The sequence below is a fragment of the Temnothorax americanus genome, unplaced genomic scaffold (assembly GCF_048541705.1).
Source record: "Temnothorax americanus isolate GAGA-0224 unplaced genomic scaffold, ASM4854170v1 Scaffold65, whole genome shotgun sequence".
Lineage (NCBI taxonomy): Eukaryota > Metazoa > Arthropoda > Insecta > Hymenoptera > Formicidae > Temnothorax > Temnothorax americanus.
The window spans coordinates 477,312-500,954 of NW_027509787.1; the positions used below are offsets into that span (position 1 = coordinate 477,312).

Genomic DNA, 23,643 nt, shown 5'->3' on the forward strand with positions numbered 1-23,643 from the left:
TATTCCACTAATTCTATATTATTTTGCAAATATATGGGACATAACCCATTTACAATTTTATATATGAGTACACATGTATTGTACTCGATCCTTTCTTTTATCGACATAAAATGTAGCGCTTCTAACATATAACTGATTCTCACTCTTCTATTACATCTAAGTATTATTCTCATCCCTTGGTTTTGCATTTTTTGTAGATGCTCCAAATTAGTTTTACTTATACCCACTAGTATAGATGAGCAATATTCGAACAATGGACTTACTATTGCTTTATATACAATGCACCTCATGTTTGCTGATAATTCCATCCCAATTCTCCGCATACCACCTAATTTCGCTTCTACCTTTTTACTAATATAATCTACATGTTTAGAAAAATTTAAATTTTTATCAATTATTACTCCTAGATATTTAATTTCACTTACAATCTCTAGTACCTTATTCTGCAGTTTAATTTTTAAATTTTCCTCTATTGCTTTCTTTCTAACTCCTCTTATTAACATAATCTTAGTCTTATCAACATTAACATACACCCTATTTATCTTTAACCATTCTTCCACTTTCACCATTTGCTCATTGAGATTATTATTAATTTCTATACTTGAATACCCTGTTGTATAAATCAACGCATCATCCGCGAACAATCTTATTGCACACTTATCATTAATAGCCTCTATAATGTCATTTATATATAATAGAAATAATAAAGGTCCTAAAACTGACCCCTGAGGAACACCTTGCGACCGCGCGCTTCGGAGGCGAGTTCGGAAACGATCAGGCGAGCATCCTCAATGGAGAAGATACCGACTGAGGGGACGAAGGCGAGGATCGACAACGTGAGACGCCCAAACCGTAGTGGCCGGCAGAGGCAATGGACTAGAGGACCATCCCGCATACCTGGCGCACGAATGTGCGACGCCAGATTTACCGACGAAGCAAGGTTCCCGAAAAGGATACCGGCTTCGGGTACAAAGATGCCCGACGGTCTTACCAAGACCTGGGATACCTCCCCAGGAGGTCGGCGCCATTGTCCGACAAAGTCCGGGCGAAACGCACTTTCGCCAGGAACTTGCACATCCGACGGTCTTACCAAGACCTGGGACACCCTCCCAGGGGGTCGGCGTCATAATCCGGCAAAAACCGGGCGAAACGCACTTTCGCCAGGAACTTGCACATCCGACGGCCTTACCAGGACCTGGGACACCCTCCCAGGAGGTCGGCGCCATTGTCCAGCCAAAACCGGGCGAAACGCACTTTCGCCAGGAACTTATCTATCCGACGGTCTTACTAGGACCTGGGACACCCTCCCAGGGGGTCGGCGCCATGATCCGGCAAAAACCGGGCGAAACGCACTTTCGCCAGGAACTTATCTATCCGACGGCCTTACCAGGACCTGGGACACCCACCCAGGGGGTCGGCGCCATGATCCGGCAAAAACCAGGCGAAACGCATCTTCGCCAGGAACTTATCCGTCCGGCGGTTATACCAAGTCCTGGGACACCCGCCTAGGGGGTCGACGTCGAGCTCCGACAAAGATCCCCAGGATACGCATCGTCTCCGGGAACAGTGGCCCGGAACAGCGATACCAGCACCTGGGAAACACAGCCAGAGGGTCGGCGTCAACGGCCGACGACATCGACGTCACCCGGACGTCGTCTACAGGGAGAACACCCAAATTCACCTTCAGGGGCATCTCCGAGGAGGTGCGCATAGGTCGACGTCGTCCGCGTCAAACATTTTCCGGGAGTGAAAACCTGGTGCAGCGGTACCAGGGAGAGAAGGTTCTCGCACTGCGTTGCGCGTGGAAATTTCCACGGGAACCTTCTAGAACGGGCGATGCGCAAAAGGACATGCGAGAGGGTAGTGAAAATCATCGTGTTTTCGCATGATCGCGCCAGATGTGCCGGCCGCGAACAATAGACGATCGCGAATGTTCCGAGGAGTGGGAACGATCCGGCATAAGTGGGGAGCCCAAGCGAGAGCGACCGCTCGAGGCAGTCTCTCGGGTATAGCCGTGGCGAACACACGTATCACACTCTGTACGATCGGCATACGCGTTATACTTTACAACCGAGAACTCCCGCGTACTATCGCGTAAAATTACTCGTCTTAACCAACAGCGAGGGGCAATTAATTGCCAAATACAATCGAGTGTTAGCAACAATACGCGAGTTGAAATTCGGATACATTGTTAATTAGTGGAAGTGCAATTATCGAGTATATAACAACCACGGGCATTGGGTCACGCGGATACGGAATATTGTGCGGACATTATTAATCATTGTATTTAACCACCGAATACTCGTTCGTTAATTCAGCGCACGAACATTGTATGATAGAGTGATGGTCACGGCCAAGTGCGTGATCATAGTTTAACAATCACGAGGTTCACAGTCCTCCGATCGGAATAATTATCTGGAATAAAAGCATCGTATCGACTAAACGAATAAGCCGAGATACGCAATTTGAATAATTGTGCAACTTTATTAAAATAAAGCGACGTTCACACCGAGGCGAGAAACTCGCGTTGTGAGACACCTTTATGATATTGTGAAACGGCCTGTAATGTTGAAATGATGATCTGGAATTAAAGATTAATTAATTCTGAAACAAATTCTCCTGATTAATTATAAAAAAATTATCGATACTTACCTTCTACTTACCTTGTCCTTCGGCGATGATCCAACGTTGGCCAGCGGCAATCCGGTATGCGATGTAAAGCGAGGATCCGGGGAAGCAGAGCAGCAACAAAGCAGCGATCCATCCGAGGCGGGAACCTGAAAAAAGAGAAGCGAATTAGTGCGTAATTAAAACATAATTATCGGGAATTATCCTTATCTGGTATGCGAGGTAAAGCGAGGATCCAGAGACGGATAACGGCAACGGCGGTCCATTCCGGGCGTCGATCTGCAACAAAATATAAAATAATTGCCACATAATTATTTTATAATTACTTACCTCTATCTGGTATGCGATGTAAAGCGAGGATCCAGGGAAGAGAAGCAGCAACGATGATCCAACAGGGACATCAGTCTGAAATAAAATTCAAATAATTAGGATATAATTGAATTATCCTTACTTACCTCTATCTGGTATGCGATGTAAAGCGAGGATCCAGGGATGAGAAGCAGCAACGGTGATCCATCAGGGACATCCTTCTGAAACAAATAATTCCTATTAGCGTCTTGCGAATAATCGGGGCGTTGAGGCGAACTTACCTTCTCGGTAGTCTGAGGTAAAACCGAGTGGCGACCGTTTGATAGGAATATTATCCGCCGGAATCGGGCTCAACACGTACCGTCCGGTCACAACCTAAATCTACATTAACGGGAGTTGACAGAACCCCACTAAATTTTACTCTCTGAGATCTATTTTGCAAGTAACTTTTAAACCAATTTAATACTGCTCCTTTTATTCCATACCATTGTAATTTTTTTATCAAGATTTCTCTGTCCACTACTTCAAATGCTCTTCTTAGATCTAAGAAAACCACTCCTATCATTTTTCCGTTCCCTATTGTTGTTTTCCAGTCCGAAACTACCCACTGTAAAGCAGTTTCGCATGAATGCTTTGCCCTAAAACCCGATTGACATTCTCTAAGCAATTTATTATTTTCTAAGTATTCTACTAATTGTTTCTGAACTATTATCTCCAATATTTTCTCGTATACTGGCAATTTATTTATCGGTCGGAATTCTTCAATTTTATTTGTTCCTCGAACTTTAGGTATCGGAACTACAATCGCTTCTTTCCACTTCTCAGGGAACATTCCTTCTTCGAGTGACTTATTTAATATATGACATATTTTCTCTGCTGCTGCTTCTACTACATGTTTCATTATTTCTACAGTTATACCTTTTTCTGTACCTGCTTTGTTTTCTAATTTTCGGACTATTTTACATAATTGCTCTACTTCAATTTGTGTAAATACTTCTAGAACACAGTCGGCATATTTTCTATTCGCTATGCAATCTTCTCTACTACTTATATATGTTAGCGCTTTAATACTGTCAACAAAATAACAGTTAAATTTATCAGCCATTTCCTCTACATTACTAATTATTCTATTTTCAAATTGTATTTCTTTATACACTCTTTATCTGTTACTTTACCTTTCAACATTTCTTTTAATACCCCCCACATTTGTTTCGGATCCTTTTTATTTTTATTAAGTTTTTCTTCTATATAGCCTTTTTTGGCTTTCCTACAAATATCCACAGTTTTATTCCTTAGCTGCCGAAATACTTCCCAGTCACACTCATTCTTACTTACACGAGCTACCTTATGTGCTTTGTCCCTTTGCTTTATCAGTTGCTGTATGTACTCACAAAACCATTGCTTTCCCTGCCATTTCTGTCTTAGTAGAGTTGTTTTTTGTGGTGCCGTTAAATCAAGACATTTGATAATCTCTTTAACCGTCAAATTAGCTAATATATTAATACTGTCTCCTTCAATGGCATCTAAACAAGTGTTTATCATTCTTTTAAATATATCTATATCCATTCGTTTATAATCTCTGTATGTAATAATTTTGTTCTCATTTGCTACCAGTTTTACATTCCAATACAACACTATTGCTGAATGATTCGTTATCTTGGGTTCATGCCATACTTCAATTTCCATCTCAACATTAGAAAAAACTAAGTCAATTATTGTTTCAGAATTTATTACAATTCTGGTTGCTTCTCTTATTAGTTGTTTTAACCCTACAGAATTCATTATTCTGGTTAATTTATTTTGAGTATAATTATTTACTTTCATATCTATGTTAAAGTCGCCCATGATTATAACATTATCATTCTGCATACTGTTGATACAGGTTTCCTCAAGAAAGTCAATAAAACTAGCATCTTTACCATTTGGCGAGTGGTAAACTACCATAATTATTCCTATATAGTTTTTATCTTTAATTTTTACTGTTATTGTCCACCAATTTTTATCGCAAGTTTCTATCGCTATTATATCAAATTTAATTCTTCTATCTATATATAACAATACTCCGCCCGTTCTACTAGATTCTGAGTCACCTCGCACGCATACATACCCGCTGATGTGTAATTCGTGATCCTCTATCTGCTGCGTTATATGAGTTTCTGTAAATCTTATTATACTAGGTTTATATTTCTTTATCAAAACATTCTCTATTTCGTCTTTATGTCTCAAAAATCCCTGCACATTTAAACATATTACTCTGCTTCTATCCCTGTTTATGTTTCCTGATTGCTATATATTATTACATTGAATTCTATCTCTTTGTTTTTCTATTTCTTTCTTAAAACATGGACACTTACTATCATACGCCGAGTGATCCGACTTCAAGTTTTTGATTTTAAAGACCCTAATTTTTTCCTCACAATTAACACACTTTTTTGTCTCACTTTTACATTCCTTCGTCGCATGTTGTTTTGCGCAATTTCCGCAGGTTTCTTTCTTCGTACAATCTTTAGCGAAATGATAATACCCACAACAATTAAAACACCTTAGAATCCCTATATAGTCTTGTACTTTGCATATGTTCCACCCTATTTTTAGTTTTTCCAACTGCAGAAATTTTTCTCTGGTCCCAGCATTCACCTCCGCTATCATGCACAGCTGCCTTTTTCGAATTATCCTTTGCCGCCTTATATACTATCTTCCCCTCGATGGTGTTTTTCTCCAGTCCATTTTGGTCTACTATTTTCTGCCAAAAATTTTGTTCGTTTTCACAATCTTCTTTGTCGACATCGAATATCTTCACCTTCAGTTTTCTCTTCTTTGGTGCTTGTATTTCATATTTTTCTCCCATATCTCTTACAACTTCCTGCTTCAGTTTTTCAGCTTGGGACTTGTTTTCGCAACCCATTACAATTGCTACTTTCGTCTATCACTTTCTTCATTTTTGTGATTCCCACTCCTAATTTCGAGATATCAATTTTTTTGACATCTCTTTTTGTATTTTCACTTGAATTATTCTCTTCTCCATCCTTAGGTTTAATGATTAACACCGATTCTTGATTCTTTTTTACAGCTCCGCTGTAGCTCTTTTCCGTCTGTCCTGTTCCCCTGCTTGGCATCGGCATAATACTTAATACTTTTTGCATCTCAGCTTTCACTGCTTCACTTATCATTGTTTCCAATTCATAAAATTTCCAGTGCTGTATTTCTTCTCTCACTCTATTCATTTCTTCCTCGATAACTTCTGTTATAGCCCTTCTAAGTATATTCTTCCCTATCATTTCGTCCTTAATTTCCTGTACCATCTTGTATATATTATCAATCTTTGAATCCTTTATGCTTACTGATGCTGATGCGCTCTGCTCCCGTTGTTTTTGTCCACTATCAGTAGCCGACAATTTTCGTTCCTTGCTACTTTCACCTGATGTTTTACCGTCATTTTTTAACGTTTTACCGTCATTTTTCAATATATGTTTTTCTATTTTTCCATCACAAGGTATCAGTTCATTCGCCTTATTGTAAACTCTGTGTAACTTAATACAGCCCGGATGAAAGTACTTATCACATGGCACACAATAATACACCTCTAGTTTAACTTCCTTATTGCATTGTCTACATACAGGCGCTTTATCCATCACTCGCTAACTTATCGGCACCGCCGAATGTCTTTCTCTCAGTTTGCAGTTTTGACACCTGTTCGTGCCGCCTCACGCAAACTCAATCACGCTGACTCACCTTGTCAGCATTTCGCGACGTGGTCTATATGGCTGTCTGGCCGTATCGCACCTTCACTTTATATTAGTTTATATATCCTGTCTATTAGTTCTTCACATTAGATAACATTTACCCGAATTACCGGAGAACTATTTACCACTTATTTTCTCATTCTCTGCAGAGCATGACGTGATACGTGTTCACTCAATGAGAGAAAGAGAAAGATAGAGAGAGAGAGAGTTCTTTTTTATCCTTATTAACTTCTGTTTCTCATTAAAAAGAAGGATATTTGCACATTATAAGAATGATGATATTTTATTGACTTTCTGTTTTTCCGTTTTTTAAGAAAAAAGGATATTCGCACATTATAAGAGAGAGAGATAGAGAGAGGGAAAGAGAGAAGGAGAGAGAGAAAAGGGGAGAGAGAAAGCGAGAGGGAGAGAAAGAGAGAGTTCTTTTTTATCTTATTAACTTTCTGTCTTTCCGTTTTTTAAGAAAAAGAAGGATATTCGCACATTATAAGAGAGAAAGAGAAAGAAAAAAGCAAAGAGAAAGAGAAAGAATGAGTGAAAGAGAGAGACAAAGAAAAAAGGTATGTATTTTAAATATTTTCTATTTATTTCATTACATCATATCATACTATAATATAAAACCCGACTGTTTGTCTGTCCGTCCGTATATGATATTTTATTAACTTCCGTTTTTCATTAAAAAGAAGGATATTTGCATACTATAAGAAAGAAATAAAGAGAATAGAATTAGAAACATTGTTAATAAAAAAGAGGTTACATATTTTTTTTTAAATGTATGTTTTTATATTTATTTCATTCTTATAAGAAAAAAAGAGAGAGAGAGAGAGAGAGAGAGAGAGAGTTCTTTTTTATTTCATGATATCTTATAATGTGCAAATATCCTTCTTTTTAATGAGAAATTTCTTTTATGAGAAATATACATACCTTTTTTCTTCAAAGGTTTCAGATTTTTTTTTATTAACATTGTTAATAAAAAAGAGGTTATAGATTTTTTTTTAAAATGTATGTTATTAGATTTATTTCATTCTTATAAGAAAGAGAGAGAGAGAGAGTTTATTTAGATAACTTATTTATAAACTTTCAATATGTAAATTTTATAAATTTTATATTGCAATATAGATTTGTTCCTGTTTTCTTGATTTGAGATGGTAATTTACGGAATAATGGTATAACTAAGGCAAGTGAGGTAAGTGAGTTTCTAACATAGGGTGAGTTTATTCACGAAAGAAGATAATTTTATTTTTTATTAATCATACTATAATATAGAACGTAAGTTCGTAGCAAGTAATTTGCTTTCATTTTTGGAATTTCTTAAAATTTGGGAATTTTTTTGAAAAACTAATTTAATAAATAAAAAATTAGGATTTTAAATTAAGTAATAAAATAAATATATTCGAAATATTATTTAAAAAAAAGATAGATGTTGGGAAGTGATTAAAATATATCATGTGTTTTATTTACCGAGTTGTCGGAAATCGATAAATTGACCCGGATAGATGTACATACAGACATCCGGATGTGTACATTTACTTTCATTTTTGGAATTTTCGAAAATTTGGAAATTTTTTTGAAAAACTAATTTAGTACATGAAAAATTAGAATTTTAAATTAAGTGATACTAATTTAGTACATAAAAAATTAGAATTTTAAATTAAGTGATAAAATAAATATATTCGAAATATTATTTTAAAAAAAGATAGATGTTGGGAAGTGATTAAAATATATCGTGTGTTTCATTTACCGAGTTGTCGGAAATCGATAAATTGATCCGGATAGATGTACAGACATCCGGATGTGTACATTTAAAAAAAACATATGTAAGAAGGAATTGTGAAATTATTATAAGACTAAAATATAATTAATTAAAACGGAGAAATTTAATTATTAAAATATACATTGCGTAATTTGGTGGATTTGAGAAAAATGCCAAGAAAGAGAAGAAAAGGAAATTTGTTTAGAGTGAGTTCGGAGGGCATGCGTAAACGACAACAGCGAGAAAGTGAGAGTACGGAAGAAAGGAGGGAAAGATTAGAAAATGATGCAGAGAGACATGCACAGCAAAGAGAACGACAGCGAGAAAGTGAGAGTACGGAGGAAAGGAGGGAGAGATTAGAAAATGATGCAAAGAGACATGTACATCGAAGACAACGACAGCGAGAAAGTGAGAGTACGGAGGAAAGGAGGGAGAGATTAGAAAATGATGCAAAGAGACATGTACATCGAAGACAACGACAGCGAGAAAGTGAGAGTACGGAGGAAAGGAGGGAGAGATTAGAAAATGATGCAAAGAGACATGTACATCGAAGAGTACGACAGCGAGAAAGTGAGAGTACGGAGGAAAAGAGGGAGAGATTAGAAAATGATGTAGAGAGACATGCACAGCAAAGAGAACGACAGCGAGAAAGTGAGAGTACGGAGGAAAGGAGGGAGAGATTAGAAAATGATGCAGAGAGACATGCACATCGAAGACAACGACAGCGAGAAAGTGAGAGTAAGGAGGAAAGGAAAAAGAGATTAGAAAATGATGTAGAGAGACATGCACAGCAAAGGATGTTAGAAACTGATGAGGCAAGGACACAACGTTTAGAAGGAGATGCCCAGAGACATACTCAAAGGAGAGCCGACGAAAATGAGGAAGCAAGAAGAAAACGAGTGGAAGTTGTTTTACAAAGACGTGCATACAGGCATGCTGAGAGAATACGCCAAGAAAGAGACTTGAATTATCATGTTGCGCTTATTGTAAAAGAGAAGGAAATTAAAGTAAAAGTTCACAAATTAGGTCCAATGAATGTGATATGCAATTTTTGCAAATCATTAAACTTTGAATGTGAAAAAGAAAATAAAGGAATATTCACATATTGTTGCCAAAAGGGAAAGATAAATTTGGAACCAATAAAATGTCCGGAATTTTTACGAAAATTATACATGGGAAAAGATGCTCATCTAGGAATTTCTTGAAGAACATTCGTACATATAATAGTGCATTAGCAATGGCTTCAATGGGTGCTCCAGGAAATAGGAATCCTTTAGAAGTAGTGAATATTGCGCCTTATTGTTTGAAAATTCATGGGCAATATCATCATTTGACCTCGACGTCAATGCGTCCAGGAGAAGGGGAAGCTCCACGTTTTGCACAGCTTTATTTTATAGATACTGAAGAAGCTGTAAGTCAAAGATTAAAAAAGGAAGCAAATAAAGGTTGTGATGCAAGTTTGATGAGAGAGTTGACAATTCTCATGGAGCATGACAATTCATTAGCTACAACATTTAAGATGATACGTCAGATAGAAATAGATTTAAATTCTCAGGGTACTCAAGCACCAAATTTGATGTTGTCGTTCAGAAAAGATATCCAAAACAGGATAAAAGAAGGTATAATGCCCCATGTGCAAATGAAATAGCCGTGGTTTTTAATAATGTTGATGGTGAGCCTCCATTTGAGAGAGACATTAAGATATATAACAAAAATTCGAATGATGTCCAACAAATATCAATTCTGGATAAAAGGTGTGACCCAATGTGTTATCCTTTATTATATCCATATGGTAACGATAGATGGCATTCTGAAATAAAATCAAATAATCCTCTATATCAAGGATATAAAATTTCTCAGATGAATTATTATGCTTACTTGCTGGCACCTAGAAAAGAATTTAGTCAATTTAAAATGGCAGGCAAGTTGAGGTGTCAATTTATATTAGATGCCTATATGAAAACTGAGGCTAACAGACTTAATTATATTAAATTAAATCATCCGAAGATAAGAGCAGAACTGTATTCAGGATTAATAGATCACTTAGATAATCGAGAACAAAATGAAGGAATTAAAGCTGGTATACCAGTAATATTACCATCATCATTTATGGGAAGTCCAAGGAATATGCAAGAAAGATATCAAGATGCAATGTCTATGGTAAGAAAGTTTGGGAAACCAGACATCTTTTTAACAGTGACATGCAATCCACAGTCTCCGTCAATTAAGGAAAATCTTGATGGATGTCAGGTAGAATATCGTCCAGATTTAGTAGTAAAAATCTTTAACTTGGATGTAAAAGAACTGATGAGAGATCTAATGCAAAAGGAAATTTTCGGAAAAATCATAGCTTATGTATGAAAAGATCATTTCTAGATTATATACAGTAAGCATAAAAGATAATGAAAGATATTATCTACGATTGCTTCTCCTACATGTTAGGGGAGCTAAATGTTACGAGGATTTGAGAACTGTCAACGGAGTTCTTTATGAGACGTTCAAGGATGCGGCAAAAACAAGGAATTTGATAGAATCAGATGATCAATGGGACAAAACGCTAGAAGAAGCGAAAGAGAGTCAAATGCCTGCACAAATTAGAGAGCTATTTGCTTATATTTGCATATATGGAACACCTACAGATGTACCAACACTTTGGAATAAATATAAAGACGCTGTTTGAAATCAACGTATAGAGAGAGAGAGAGAGAGATTGTGTTGGTGCAGTCATCTATGGCGTTCATCTTGCGGTAGGTTGGAGCGCTCGAATGTGTGTGTGCGCGCCAAAACAGGGCCCGACCGTTCGAGAGCGGCCGAGCGTGGGCTTCCCGCGCGCTTGCGTGACCATGTTAGGAGGGGCGTGCAGCCCGGGCGAGCGAGCAGCGAGCATTCGTCTCGCAAATCTCGTGCGTGAAACATCGTGCGTTATACATAAGTTCGAGTCGCATAATTGCGTCATCTTTTCGCAGTTAAGTCGTAAAGTTTTTGAGATCGGCCTATTCGTGTGCGATAAATAAGATAATTGTGAAACATATACGGATCGGAAAAGGACAACAACGATCGTCACTGAGAGGAAGCCAGCGAGATACATCCTGGCGAGCCATGCCGGCACGTGGAAGGTTCGAGGAAGGCAGCCATTTTCTGGAACGTTCGAGAGAACCTTTCGACATGAGATAAAACGCCCTTTCGAAGTCCTGGATAAACGAGGCTTTGACTTGGTATTTTTGAGATATACTCGTGTATGAACTTCTTACGTGATGTTATCATGAACCTAAAGGTAACCTATTTAAATACTTTTTTAGTGTTAACGTTAGATATCGTCTATCGTTACGAGAGTGGAAACGTTAGACATTCGTCTACCGTTACGAGAGTGGAAACGTTGGATGTCTTCTAACGTTGCGAGAGTGAGAATCTCTCCTCTCAAGGTTACCCTTTGAGCTGACAAAATCTATCTTCTCAATGTTACCTTTTGAATTAGCTAACTTCCGGTTCCGGAGAGAACGAGAGTGACAGGTGTGAAAGCGAGCGAGAGCAAAAGGGTCTAGAAGAGAGTGACGAGGGAGGCTGAGAAAGGAGAGGGTGATAGAGCGAGGAGGTGTGGAGGTGAAAGAGTGAGAAGGTAAGAAGGGGAACAGAGGAGGGGCAGGTAAGAGGAGATAAAGGTAGGTAAAGTGTCTAGGCACTGAGAAGGTGGAAGCACGAACGTTAGCTGAGCTAGAGGGGCGCACGGTAGGTGAGCCGAGCCGAGAGCGGCAGCACGAGGTAGAGCGCGAACAATAGCGAAGAGAGAGGGACGACTCAACACAGGATCCGGGACGCGGACAGCAGCGCGAGGCAGGGCATAGAGTAGGTGGTGGAGCTAGAGGGGGAAATGAGCCGAGTTAGGAGGAGATGAGTGAAGGGAGAGAAAACGGGAGGGAGGGAAAGAGTGCGATAGGTAAGGTTAAGGAAAAGGAGAAAGTTAGGAGGGAGAGCACGGGAAATTTAGAAGAGTTATGGAAAAGGAAGAGGGAGGAAATGGACAGGAGCGGGGGTGAGGAAAAGGAGAAGATTTTTAAGAGAAGTAACATGACGGCAAGATCTCCTAAAAAAGACTCGGAGATAGGTGTGAAGGAGTTGGGAAAAAGAATGGGAGAAATGATGGAGGAATTTAGGGCAGTGAGAGAAGAGCTAAGGGAGGGTTTCAGGGAGCAGGGTAGGAAGATGAGAAAAGAGATAGAGGACCTGAGAAGGGAGTTTAGAGAGCGAGAGAAGAGATGGAAAGAGGAGAGGGAAGAGACAAATAAGCAGAAGGAGAAAATGGAAGAAAGAATAAGGAAATTGGAGGAAAAAATGGAAGAGAGGAAGGAGGGGAAGAGGGAGGAGGAAGGAAACGGTAGAGGGGAGGTGGGGGAGAAAATGAGAGAACTGGAGAGAAGGCTGGAAAGGAAAGAAAAGGAGGAGAGAAGAAGAAACATTGTAATAAGAGGGCTGGAAGTAAAAGAAGGAGGGAGGAAAGAAAATGCAGAAAAGTTACTAGAAGGAATAGGAGCGAAAGTAAAGGCAATAGAGGTGAAGAAAATAGGAGGTGATGCAGAAAAAGGAAGGGAAATGGTGCTGTTGAAATTGGAGAACGAAGAACAGAAATGGGAGGTTATGGAAAAAAAGAGGAGCCTAGTGGGGAGAAAGGAAAGAATTACGGAGGACCTATCGTGGGAGGAAAGAAGAATGAATTGGAGGTTGAGAGAGATAGCGAAAGGGGAGGAAAGAGAGGGTAGGAGGGCATGGATTAAGGCAGGCAGAATAAGGCTGGAAAATACTTGGTGGAGATAGGATATGGAAGAGGAGGTGTTAAAGGACGAAAGGGGAAGGAGAAGAAAGGAGAGCAGAAGAGGGAAGGAAGGGAAAGAAGGTAAAGGAGGAGAGAGAGAGGTAGGAACGGAGACGGGGGAATAAGAGGAGAAGAGGATAGAGGGGGTGAGATAGAGAAGGACAACGCGAAAGTTAGAAGAGAAGAAGAGGGGGAAAGTAAGTTAGTTTGGAGGATAGTATTCTGGAACGTAGCGGGGTTGGAAAATAAAGATAAGGATTTTTGGGAAGGGCTGAAGAAAGAAGATGTGTTAGTCATGCTAGAGACCTGGATAGGAGAAAAGGGCTGGGAAAGAATAAGGGGGAGACTTCCAAAAGGGTACGAGTGGGGGGTGCAAATGGCGAAGAAAAAGAATAAAAAAGGAAGAGCAATAGAAGGGATGATAATGGGAATAAGAAAAGGATTAAAAGAAAAGGGAACGACAATAGAAGTAGATAGAGAGGGTTGGATTGCGGGAAAGGTCAGAACAGGTGGCGAGAACTGGAGTATTATAGGGGTGTATGCAAAGAAAGAGGGGATGGAGGAAAACGTACAGGAGTTAGGAGATAGAATGGAAAAGAAAGACGAAGGAAGGTATACGATAATTGGGGGAGATTTTAATGCGAGGACTGGTCAAGAAGGTGGGAGGATAGAGGAAGAGGAGGGAGGAGGACTGGGAGAAGGAAGAAGGTCGAAGGACAAGAAAGTGGACAGAGAGGGGAGGCTGTTGGTAAATAGCTTAGAGGAGAGAGGATGGGAGATATTCAATGGAAATGTAAGAGGAGACGAGGAGGGGGAGTTTACGTTCACGGGGGGAAGAGGTAGTACGGTGATTGATTACATAATAGGAGAAGGAAAAGTAAGAGAGAAGATAGTGAGCATGGTAGTGGGGGAGAGAGTAGACTCGGACCATCACCCATTGGAAGTAGTAGTAAGAAGGGGGGAAGAGGAGGAAGGCAGGAGAGGAGGGTGGAAGAAAAGAAGCAGGGGGGTGTGGAACGAGGAAGGAACAAAGAGGTTTATAGAAAAAATAGGAGAGGTGGAAGAAGAAGAAGTAGTGTTGAATAAGGAATGGGAAGAAATGGAAATAAGAATAACAGAGGCAATAAAAGGGGTAGAGGAGGAGCTGGGAAATATGAAAGGGAAGGTGGGATGGTGGGATGAGGAATGTCGAGAAGCGAAGAAAGAGACAAGGAGAAAATTAAGGGACTGGAGGAAGAAAAGAGGAGAGGCCAGTGCGTACAAGGAAAGGAGGAAAGAATTTAAGGAGATATGTAAGAGAAAGAAGGAAGAGGAGAATCAGAGATGGGAGAGAAAAGTGGAAGGAGCAAGGAGGGAGGCGGAGGTATGGGAGATAGTGAATAGGGAGAGAAGGAAAAGGAGGGGAATAGAGGAAGGAATAGAAGAGGAAGAATGGAAAGAGCACTTTATGAAGTTATTAGGAGGAGTAGAGGGGAGGGTGAGGATGGGGAAGGAAGGAGAGAGGGAAGAAAAGGAAGGAGAGGAGGAAGAGGAGATAAGTCTAGAGGAAATGAGGAGAGTTATAAAGAAGCTAAAGGACGGAAAGGCAATGGGAAAGGATGAGATTCCAGGAGAGGCCTGGAAGCGAGGGGGGAAGGGGTTGGAGGTTTGGGCATGGAAATTTATCAATAAGATATGGAAGGGGGGAGGATGGCCGGAAATTTGGAAGGAAGGTATAATTGCGCCAATCGTAAAGAAAGGGGAAGGAAAGAGGGCAGAGGAATATAGAGGGGTGACAATAATGCCCTCTTTGTATAAGGTGTACACGGCTATTCTGGCGGAGAGGATAAGGGAGGAGATAGAGGGAAAGAGAATGGTACCACACAACCAGACAGGTTTTAGAAGGGGAATGGGAACGATAGACAACATTTACGTGTTGAACTACATGGTGAACAGAAGGTTAGAGAAGAAAGGGGGAAAACTGATAGCATGTTTTGTGGACCTTAAGGCGGCGTTCGATTCGGTGGATAGAGGAATACTAATAAAAGCTATGAGAGAAAGGGGAATAAGGGAAGGACTGGTGAGAAGGACGGAAGAGATGTTAAGAGAGACGAAGAGTAGGGTAAGAGGAGGAAACGAATTGGGAGAAGTATTCTGGACGGGGAGGGGAGTAAGGCAGGGATGCCCTTTGAGCCCGATTCTGTTCAATGTGTTGCTAGCAGACCTGGAAGAGGAAATGGATAGAGTTAAATAGGGGGGGGGGGATAATGCTAGGAGGCAAGAGGGTGTATACTCTGGCCTACGCGGATGATATAGTGCTAATTGCAGAGGATGAGGACCAAATGAGGAGTCTGATAGAAAGACTAGAGGGGTACCTGGGCAGGAAGAGATTGGAATTGAACGTGGGGAAAACAAAAATAATGAGGTTTAGGAAAGGAGGAGAAAGGGACAGTAAGAGAAAGTGGAGATGGGAAGGAAAAGAGTTGGAAGAGGTGAGGGAATTTCGGTATTTGGGATACGTGTTTCAAAGAAATGGAGGGCAGGAAGCACAAATAAGGGAAAGGATAAAAAAGGCGGCCGCAGTGATGGGAAAAGTCTGGGGGATAGGGAAGAGGAGATTCGGGAAAGACTGGGGAAAAAGACTGTGGCTGTTCGATAGACTGGTGTGGACGGTGTTGAGTTATGGAGCGGAAATATGGGGATGGAGAGAAAGGGAAGGAATAGAAAGAATGGAAGAAAGGTACATTAGATGGGTATTGGGAGCGGACGTGAGAACACCGTGGTATCTAGTGAGGGAGGAGTTGCAAAGGGAGAAATTAAGAGGGAGAGCAGGAATGAGGGCATGGAGATTTGAGAAAAAGTTAGAGGAAGGTGAAGGAAGTGAACTGGCGAGGTCTGCCTGGGAAGAGTTGAAGGAAAGAGAAATGGAAGGGAAAGCAGGTTCAGATTGGGAAAGAGAGAGAGGAAAGTTCTTTGAAGACAGAGGTGTGGGGTTAAAAGAGGTGGAAAAGATAAGAGGAGATGGAGACGAATGGTTTCTTAAATTGTTTGAAGGGGATAGGGAGACGCAGAGAAAAGAGAGATGGGAGAGGATCGAGAAATCAGAATATAATAAGTGGTATAAGTGGATAAAGGGAGAGGGTATCCCGGGATATTTGAAGAAGGGATGGGGAGAAAGTAGATGGGGAAGGGTGGCTAGATTCAGATTAGGGAACGAGATAGGAGAGAGCAGATACTGGGAAGCGGAGGAGAAAAAGAAGTGTAGGTTGTGTGGGAATAAGGAGGAAACGTGGGAGCATGTATGGGAAGAATGTAGAAGATGGAATTCAGGAAAGGGAAGCTGGCAGGAAGCGGTAGGATGGGTTTTGGACGAGGAAGGAGGAGGAGAGGAATGGATACTAGAATTAGAAGGGGAGAGAATGAATGGAAAGGGGGATTTGGAGGAGTTAAAGGAGGGTAGTGGGGAAGATGGAAGGGGAGATGGGGGAGAAGGATAAGTGGGAGGGGAGGAAGAGGAAAGTAGAGAAAAGGAGAAGTGAGTAATTGGTCTGTTTTAGAGCTGGCAGGATGGAGCGTGAAGGGAGAATGATAGTGGAGGCAGTGGAAGGGATTGTAGAGGAGAAGTTAAGGAAGATGCTGAGGGAAAAGAAGGAGGAAGACAGAAAAAAGGACGAGAGGATGGACGAGCTGGAGGGGAAGGTAAGGAGGCTGGAGAGAAAGATAGAAAGGCTGGAGCAAAGTGGAGGCAAAAGGAAGAGGGAGGATAGCGAGGAGAGTATGGCGGGAAAAAAGAAATGGTGGGCAGGTGAGGGTAAAAGGAACGAGGACGATTTCAGAAAGAGGAATATAATTATAAGAGTGGAGAAAGAGAAATGGGAAGGTAAGGAGAACAACTGGGAGAAAGTGAAGGAGCTTTTCGCAGAAAGGCTGAAGGTGAAGGTGAAGGTAAGAGAGGTGATAGTGGTGGGGCAGAGAGGGATTTGGCTAACAATTTTGGTAAAGTTAGGAGACGAGGAGGAGAAGAGGCGGGTTTTGGAGGCGAGGAGAAGGGCAGGGAACTCCATAGGAGTCAAGATACACGAGGATAAGTCGGTGGAAAGGAGGGTTAGGGAGAGAGAAGAAGGGAGAAGAAAGGTGCACAAGTGCACAGGGAGATCGGCGGAGGAAGAAATCGCGAGAGGGATGGAGGAGAAGCTTCTCTTGAGCCCAGAGGAGGAGAAGGAGGAGGGACGAGAGAGGAAGCAGGCCAAATAGGGAGGAGTAGACAGGAAGGATGGAGGTGGAAGGAAGGAAGGAAGAATTGACGGCAGAAGCGGAGGAAGAAGAAGAGGGATGAAGAGGGGAGGGGAGGGGGGGTAAATATTTTTGTAAGGTCGCATATGGCCAGGCACAGGGGAAAGTAAATGTACGAGGTTTGGGTACGTTCCTCATAATTAAAAACGCCTTGTAAACCCTACGGGGAAAGGCAATAAACAGCATACATACATACATACAAGTAAAGATTCATTCTAACTATTGATACATTTACAAAGTACATCCGGATTGAGGAAGCAACAAATAGAGTTGCGCGAAGGTTTACATATAGAAATATTAAAATTAAATATTTCACTAAAGCCATTTTGAGTTTGAATTCAAGACAATGGATTCAATAGTCAATCGTCTCGGTCAACAACTTGTCTTAAGTAGTTTCATAGCAAACGCATATGATAATTTTATAAATGAAAGGTCCTCGGTAATTACTCAATCACGAATAGATAGGTACGTAGCATCTCTTAATAATCTTTGGACTCAGTTCAATAGGGAGAATGAGGGTATTTTGATGGTTCTCACTAGACTTCCAAGAGATGAAAGAATACCTCTTTTGACTCATTCATACTTTTCAGAATCATTACGTACGGATACGCGTATATGTTATCTAGCATCTGTTGAACAAATAAAGTCTAGTCTTTCTTCACGTGAACCAGTTGTGGTAGGAACAAGTATGAGTGAAGAGGAACCAGTTGTTGTAAGATCTAGTTCTCGTGTTAATGAACCAATTGCAACAAAGAATAGTGTGACTTCTGAACCACCAGTTTTGACTAGTTCTGTGTCTGTTCCATCGTTGTCTCATGAAATTCCTTCGACTAGCCATGTGATGGCATATGGTTCACCATATGCTAGACTTCTACGGATAGATATTCCTACCTTTGATGGTAATCCTGCAAAATGGCTTGAGTATCGAAATTTGTTTCATTCTATGGTTGTTTCTTTATGAATCTCCGCGTTATAAGGAAGCCCTTTTCGAGTCGTCAGTTCTCTTCGTTAGTAATTGCAGGAGAAGGAATGAAGTAGTTCTGTATAGAGAGTTCGCTTACGTTTAATGGTACAGTGGTTTTTGCTGTCACAAATTGAGTCACAATGTCTTGGCGCAGTACAGTCTGCAGTAATATCGCAGAGGAGGGAGTGCTTACGCTCCTTATAATTATTTAGCGGACGTCGCGTAACGAGAGTATTAGCCTCGTGCGTTCACTGGGAGTGCTCGGAGCCGACTCGGTCTCCTACTCCCGAATTCGGAGCTTAGATCGCTACCGCAATCGGCGCTTTCGGTATCGCCCGATCACTGCTGTCCTCGTGCGCCTATTTTCATAACCATCGCAGACTCATTCCCGAACATGCCGCTCGCCTCTCTCCGAAGGAGAGATAGAAAATGTGTTATAACAGCGCGACCCTTATATGAGATCGAGTTATAGGATGAACTTAACTTACGTAGATCTACGATTTACAGATATATAACTTATAGATATATACTAGGAATTCAGTTTACACATACAACTTAAACCTAGGAGAAGATACTTATTAATTTATTTAATCTTGAAACGACGCAAACGAATACAAAGGGGGACGGATTGGGCACGCCGCCCGCCGTGTAACTACTCACTTTTCTGAGATTCGTTATGAGAGATGGGTAAACGGCACAGTTTGGTGATGGGCCGCTTATAGATTCCCGAGACGGTTTTGACGTCTATCACCCGTACTCGTCCGTCTTGGTCCGGATACAACTTTTGTATCCGTCCCAGTTCCCACTTAGTAGGAGGTAGTAGCTCATTTCGCACAATTACAAGCTCGTCTTTAGCTAAGTTAGCACAGCTCTGTTGCCACTTTGTTCTCTGCTGTAAAGTATGGAAATAGTCTGTTGACCATACTTTCCAAAACCGTTCCTGTACAAGACGCACCCGCTGCCAACGATCGAGTCTTCCCTCAGATAGTTCCAGCATTGACTGTTCCGGTACTGATATCAAAGGGCCTCCAATCAAAAAATGACCAGGAGTGAGAGAGGAAAGGTCATTGGGGTCATCAGACAAGGCAGCGATAGGCCGAGAATTTAAGCAGGCTTCTATTAGCGTTAAAAGAGTAGTGAACTCTTCGACGGAAGGAGTGTGAGAGCCCATTATTCGTTTCAAGTGATGTTTTACGGACTTAACTCCCGCTTCCCACAGACCTCCGAAGTGCGGGGCGGAGGGAGGAATGAATTTCCAAATCACGTTGTCGGTAGCCAGATGGGCTTGTAGATTCGTATCGCTAAAGAGTACTTTGAAGGCTCTGGCCAGTTCACGGTCGGCTCCATGAAAATTGGTTCCGTTGTCGCTGTAAAGTACCGAAGGAAGACCACGCCAAGCCGAGAATCGTTTAAGGGTGGCTAGAAAGGCGCCGGACGAATAGTCATTTACCAACTCGAGATGAATTGCGCGAGTGGAGAGGCACACAAAAAGTGCAATGTACGCCTTATAGGTCCTTTGGCCGCGACCTACTTTGGGCAGAATTTTAAATGGACCGGCATAATCAACTCCACAATGCTGGAAGGGGCGCGCCGGAGTTACTCGCGGTTTAGGTAGCGAACCCATCACTTGGGTTACGGGGTCTGCTCGTTGGCGAACACACACTAAGCAATTTCGTATGAGGGACCTGACTAAATTTCGAGCAGTTATTATCTAAAATTGTTGTCTTATAGTTCGGAGCGTCAACTGCGTTCCTCCGTGGAGGCAACGTTTATGGGCTTGCTCCGCTATGAGGTCCGAGATTCGGTGTCGAGGTAAAATGATGGGGTGTCTTTCTTCGAACGAGAAAGGCGCGTGTTCTAAGCGCCCGCCTACTCGTAATCGTCCGTCCGAATCAATGAACGGAGTCAAACCTTTCAAACGGCTGGATTGCGGTAGGGGTTTTGACAACTTAAGCGTTTTAATCTCTTCGGCGAAATATAGATCCTGGACCTTGTGTATCCAAAGGGAACGAGCTCGCCTAATGGCGTTAGCTAGTGAGATTGTTTCGCTTTTCGGGACGGCGCTCGAAGCGCCTACACGTTTTCTGAGGTTATAAGAAAATATCATGCAGTAAGCTGTTATTCGAAGAAGGCGTGGCCACGAAGAGATTTCCGTCGGTAGGTCCCATTCGAGAGACTCGCGTTTTACTGTTAGAACTTGAACGCTCTTTCTTTCCGGGATAGTCTCTGCCGGCATCGCAGGATTATGCTCCGGCCACGAAGTAGAGTGTTGGCTGAGCCAAGGGGGTCCCTTCCACCAAAGCAGCCTTCCTCTGAGAGTAGTAGCTTCTACTCCTCTGGAGGCGCAATCAGCAGGGTTCAATTTTGATTCGACGTATCCCCATTTAGCGAGAGGTAATCGCGTTTGTATATCAGACACTTGATTCGCGACGAATGTTTTCCAGAGGGACGGGTGCTGTCGCAGCCAGGCAAGAATGCTCTGAGAGTCCGACCAGCAATACACCGGCACGGATAGCAATTTAAGAGCAACTTGTACGAATTTAACGAGTCGAGCGAGCAGTGCAGCAGCGCAGAGTTCTAGTCTGGGGATGCTAACAGTTTTAATAGGTGCAACTTTGGTTTTACAAATCAGCAGAGTTACGTCAAATTGATCCATGGAGGTTATTACTCTAATGTAAACTACAGCAGCATACGCTCGGCTGGAAGCGTCTGAGAATCCGTGTAGTTCAAGACCTAAAACTTCTGGGCCCTGCGTAGTCCACCGAGGGATCGAGATCTCTCGTAGCTGCTGTAAGCCGCTGTAATATGTATCCCACCACTCTAATAGGTCGGTAGGCAAGGGTGTATCCCAATCGAGTCTTCGCATCCACAGCTCCTGAAGAAAGATTTTTGCGGAAACTACCACGGGAGCGATCAAGCCTAATGGGTCAAAAATGCGAGAAATAATTGACAACACTGATCGTTTCGAAGCCTCTTTAGGCTTGCAAAACTTGAGGGAGAATGAAAAGGAGTCGTTGGAAGGATTCCAAGACAAGCCTAACGCCTTAAGAGAAGCGTCTTCTTGAAAGGACACACTAGAGAGATCCAGACGTTCACTTATAGGCACATCAGCGAGAAGCTCCTCATGGCTAGACGCCCATTTTTTCAGCTGGAAGCCTCCTAATTTCAATAAATTATTTAATTGATCGCGCATTTCAAGTATTTGAGATTGTTTGTACGCTCCAAACAGTGCGTCGTCGACGTACGTGCTCTCCTCGAGCACCAACACAGCTAGTGGGAACCTTGCCCCTTCGTCAATACATAACTGTTTCACAGAGCGTTTGGCTAGATAAGGTGATGGTTTCTGTCCGTAAGTAACGGTGAGTAACCTGCAATGCACTATTGGGCCATTAGGACAGGGGCGCCATACTATCCTCTGATAATCGGTATCAGAGGGATGGACTAATATTTGCCGGAACATTTTGGCAATGTCGGCAATAAATACGTATCGATGTGTTCTCCAACGTAAGAGTATAGAAGGAAGATCCTCTTGTAACTTAGGACCTGCTAGGAGTTGGTCATTTAAAGAAAAACCGACGTTAGTAGGGCTGGAAGCGTTAAACACAACTCGCAGCGGGGTTGAACTGTTAGCTTCGCGAAGAACAGGATGGTGGGGCATGTAGAACGTCGAACTTCCAACTTGGTCTGAAGGCGTGATTCGAGCCATGTGCCCAAGTTGCTCATATTCATTTAAGAAACGATTGTAGGCCTCATGCAAGGCAGGGTCTCTCGACAGACGAGTTTCTAGACGAATCAGAGATTTAACTGCAATCTGCAAAGAGTTCCCGAATTCAGTTACAGCATCCCTTTTAAAGGGCAGTCTGACTACATATCGCCCATCGGGTCGTCGATAGTGGCTTGAAACGAAAAGATTTTCGCAATATTCTTCTTCTTTAGTGAGCGGTCGCGTAAAGGGAATTTCCTCTAACTCCCAGAATTTGCGAAGTTCGTCGTCCACCGAAGGAGACACCGTGGCGTGCAGACTAGTAGTCTTGTCCACAATCCTAATGGAACTGTAAGGACCGAATATGACCCAGCCGAAGATGGTTCTCTGGGCAACTGGTTCTGTTTCAGAACCTTTGCGTAACCCCTCTAATAGGATAGAACCGTAGATATCCGCGCCTATCAATAAGTCAATACGGTCTTGGTTAGATGGATCCGCATCCGCTAATTGTAAATCTCGCAAGTGAGGGAATAGCTCGTGGTCGACCTTTGGCATTTGCTTATACGACGTAAGAGTAGGCAAAATGAGAGCTCGGGTATTAACATGATAAAACTCGGAACTGCAAGAGCTTAATGTAATGAATGTACGATAATTGGAGACATTAAAACACCGACTTCCTAATCCCGTGACGCGAACTTTAGTTTTCTGGCGCTTAGAATGCAAAGCCTGTGCTGCCCTTTCCGTTATAAAGGTGGCTTCGGAACCTGTATCTATTAGCGCTCGTATCCGTAGCGCACGACCTTCAGTCGTCCTAACTAAGACTCTGGCCGTGGCGAGTAAGACTGGAGTGGTGATTGGATTGGAGACCCTTTCAATCTGCACCTTTAATGCCACCGTGGAGTTCGGCTCACTTACCGGAACGTCAGACTTAGAATCATTAGCTTTCGAAGTTTCCAATTCCTTCGAAGAATTAGGCTTGTTTCCGTAGTGTAAAAGCGAGTGGTGTTTCCCTTGGCAGTAAGTGCATCGCTTCTGTGAAGGGCAGGTACTTGGAAAGTGTCCCTTTCCGAGACAATTATAGCAACAGCGCTGTGTCTTTACAAGATTTTTCCGCTGATCTACGGAGAAAGATTTAAATTTACTACACTGATACAGAGCATGAGGTTCTTGACAAGCCATACATTTGTGAGAGACGTTTGAGACGAGGGACTTCGTGGTTCCTGTACGGGGATTTTTGCTATTAGAATCGTTTCTGACGTCGGAAATGGCTTCGAGCGCACGCATTTTTCCGACTAGAAATTCACTTAATGTTGAATAAAGCGGGGGTTCATTTGCACCTCCTAACAGTAGTTCCCATTCCCGCAAAGTACGAGAATCTAATTTACGCACCGTTATTGCAACCACAAAGTCATCGTCCACTCGGCGACCAATATTTCGCAAGGCATGCAAGGAATCATTAATCGT

General features: G+C 42.0%; 1 protein-coding gene and 1 long non-coding RNA gene across 2 annotated transcripts in view; both read left to right on the top strand.

Moving 5' to 3' along the window:
* LOC143905661 (uncharacterized) overlaps window positions 1-23,643 on the top strand; it is a 256,879-nt gene that overhangs the window by 100,191 nt on the left and 133,045 nt on the right. The window lies entirely within an intron of this gene.
* On the top strand, window positions 11,919-13,242 carry LOC143905674 (uncharacterized). The gene has a single exon (XM_077421227.1). The coding sequence runs from the start codon at window positions 12,322-12,324 to the stop codon at window positions 13,240-13,242; it is 921 nt and encodes a 306-aa protein (XP_077277353.1). The 5' UTR covers window positions 11,919-12,321.

Excerpts from the sequence above, each read along its gene's own strand:
- LOC143905674 (XM_077421227.1), top strand. The coding sequence starts at position 12,322 with ATGAGTGAAGGGAGAGAAAACGGGAGGGAGGGAAAGAGTGCGATAGGT.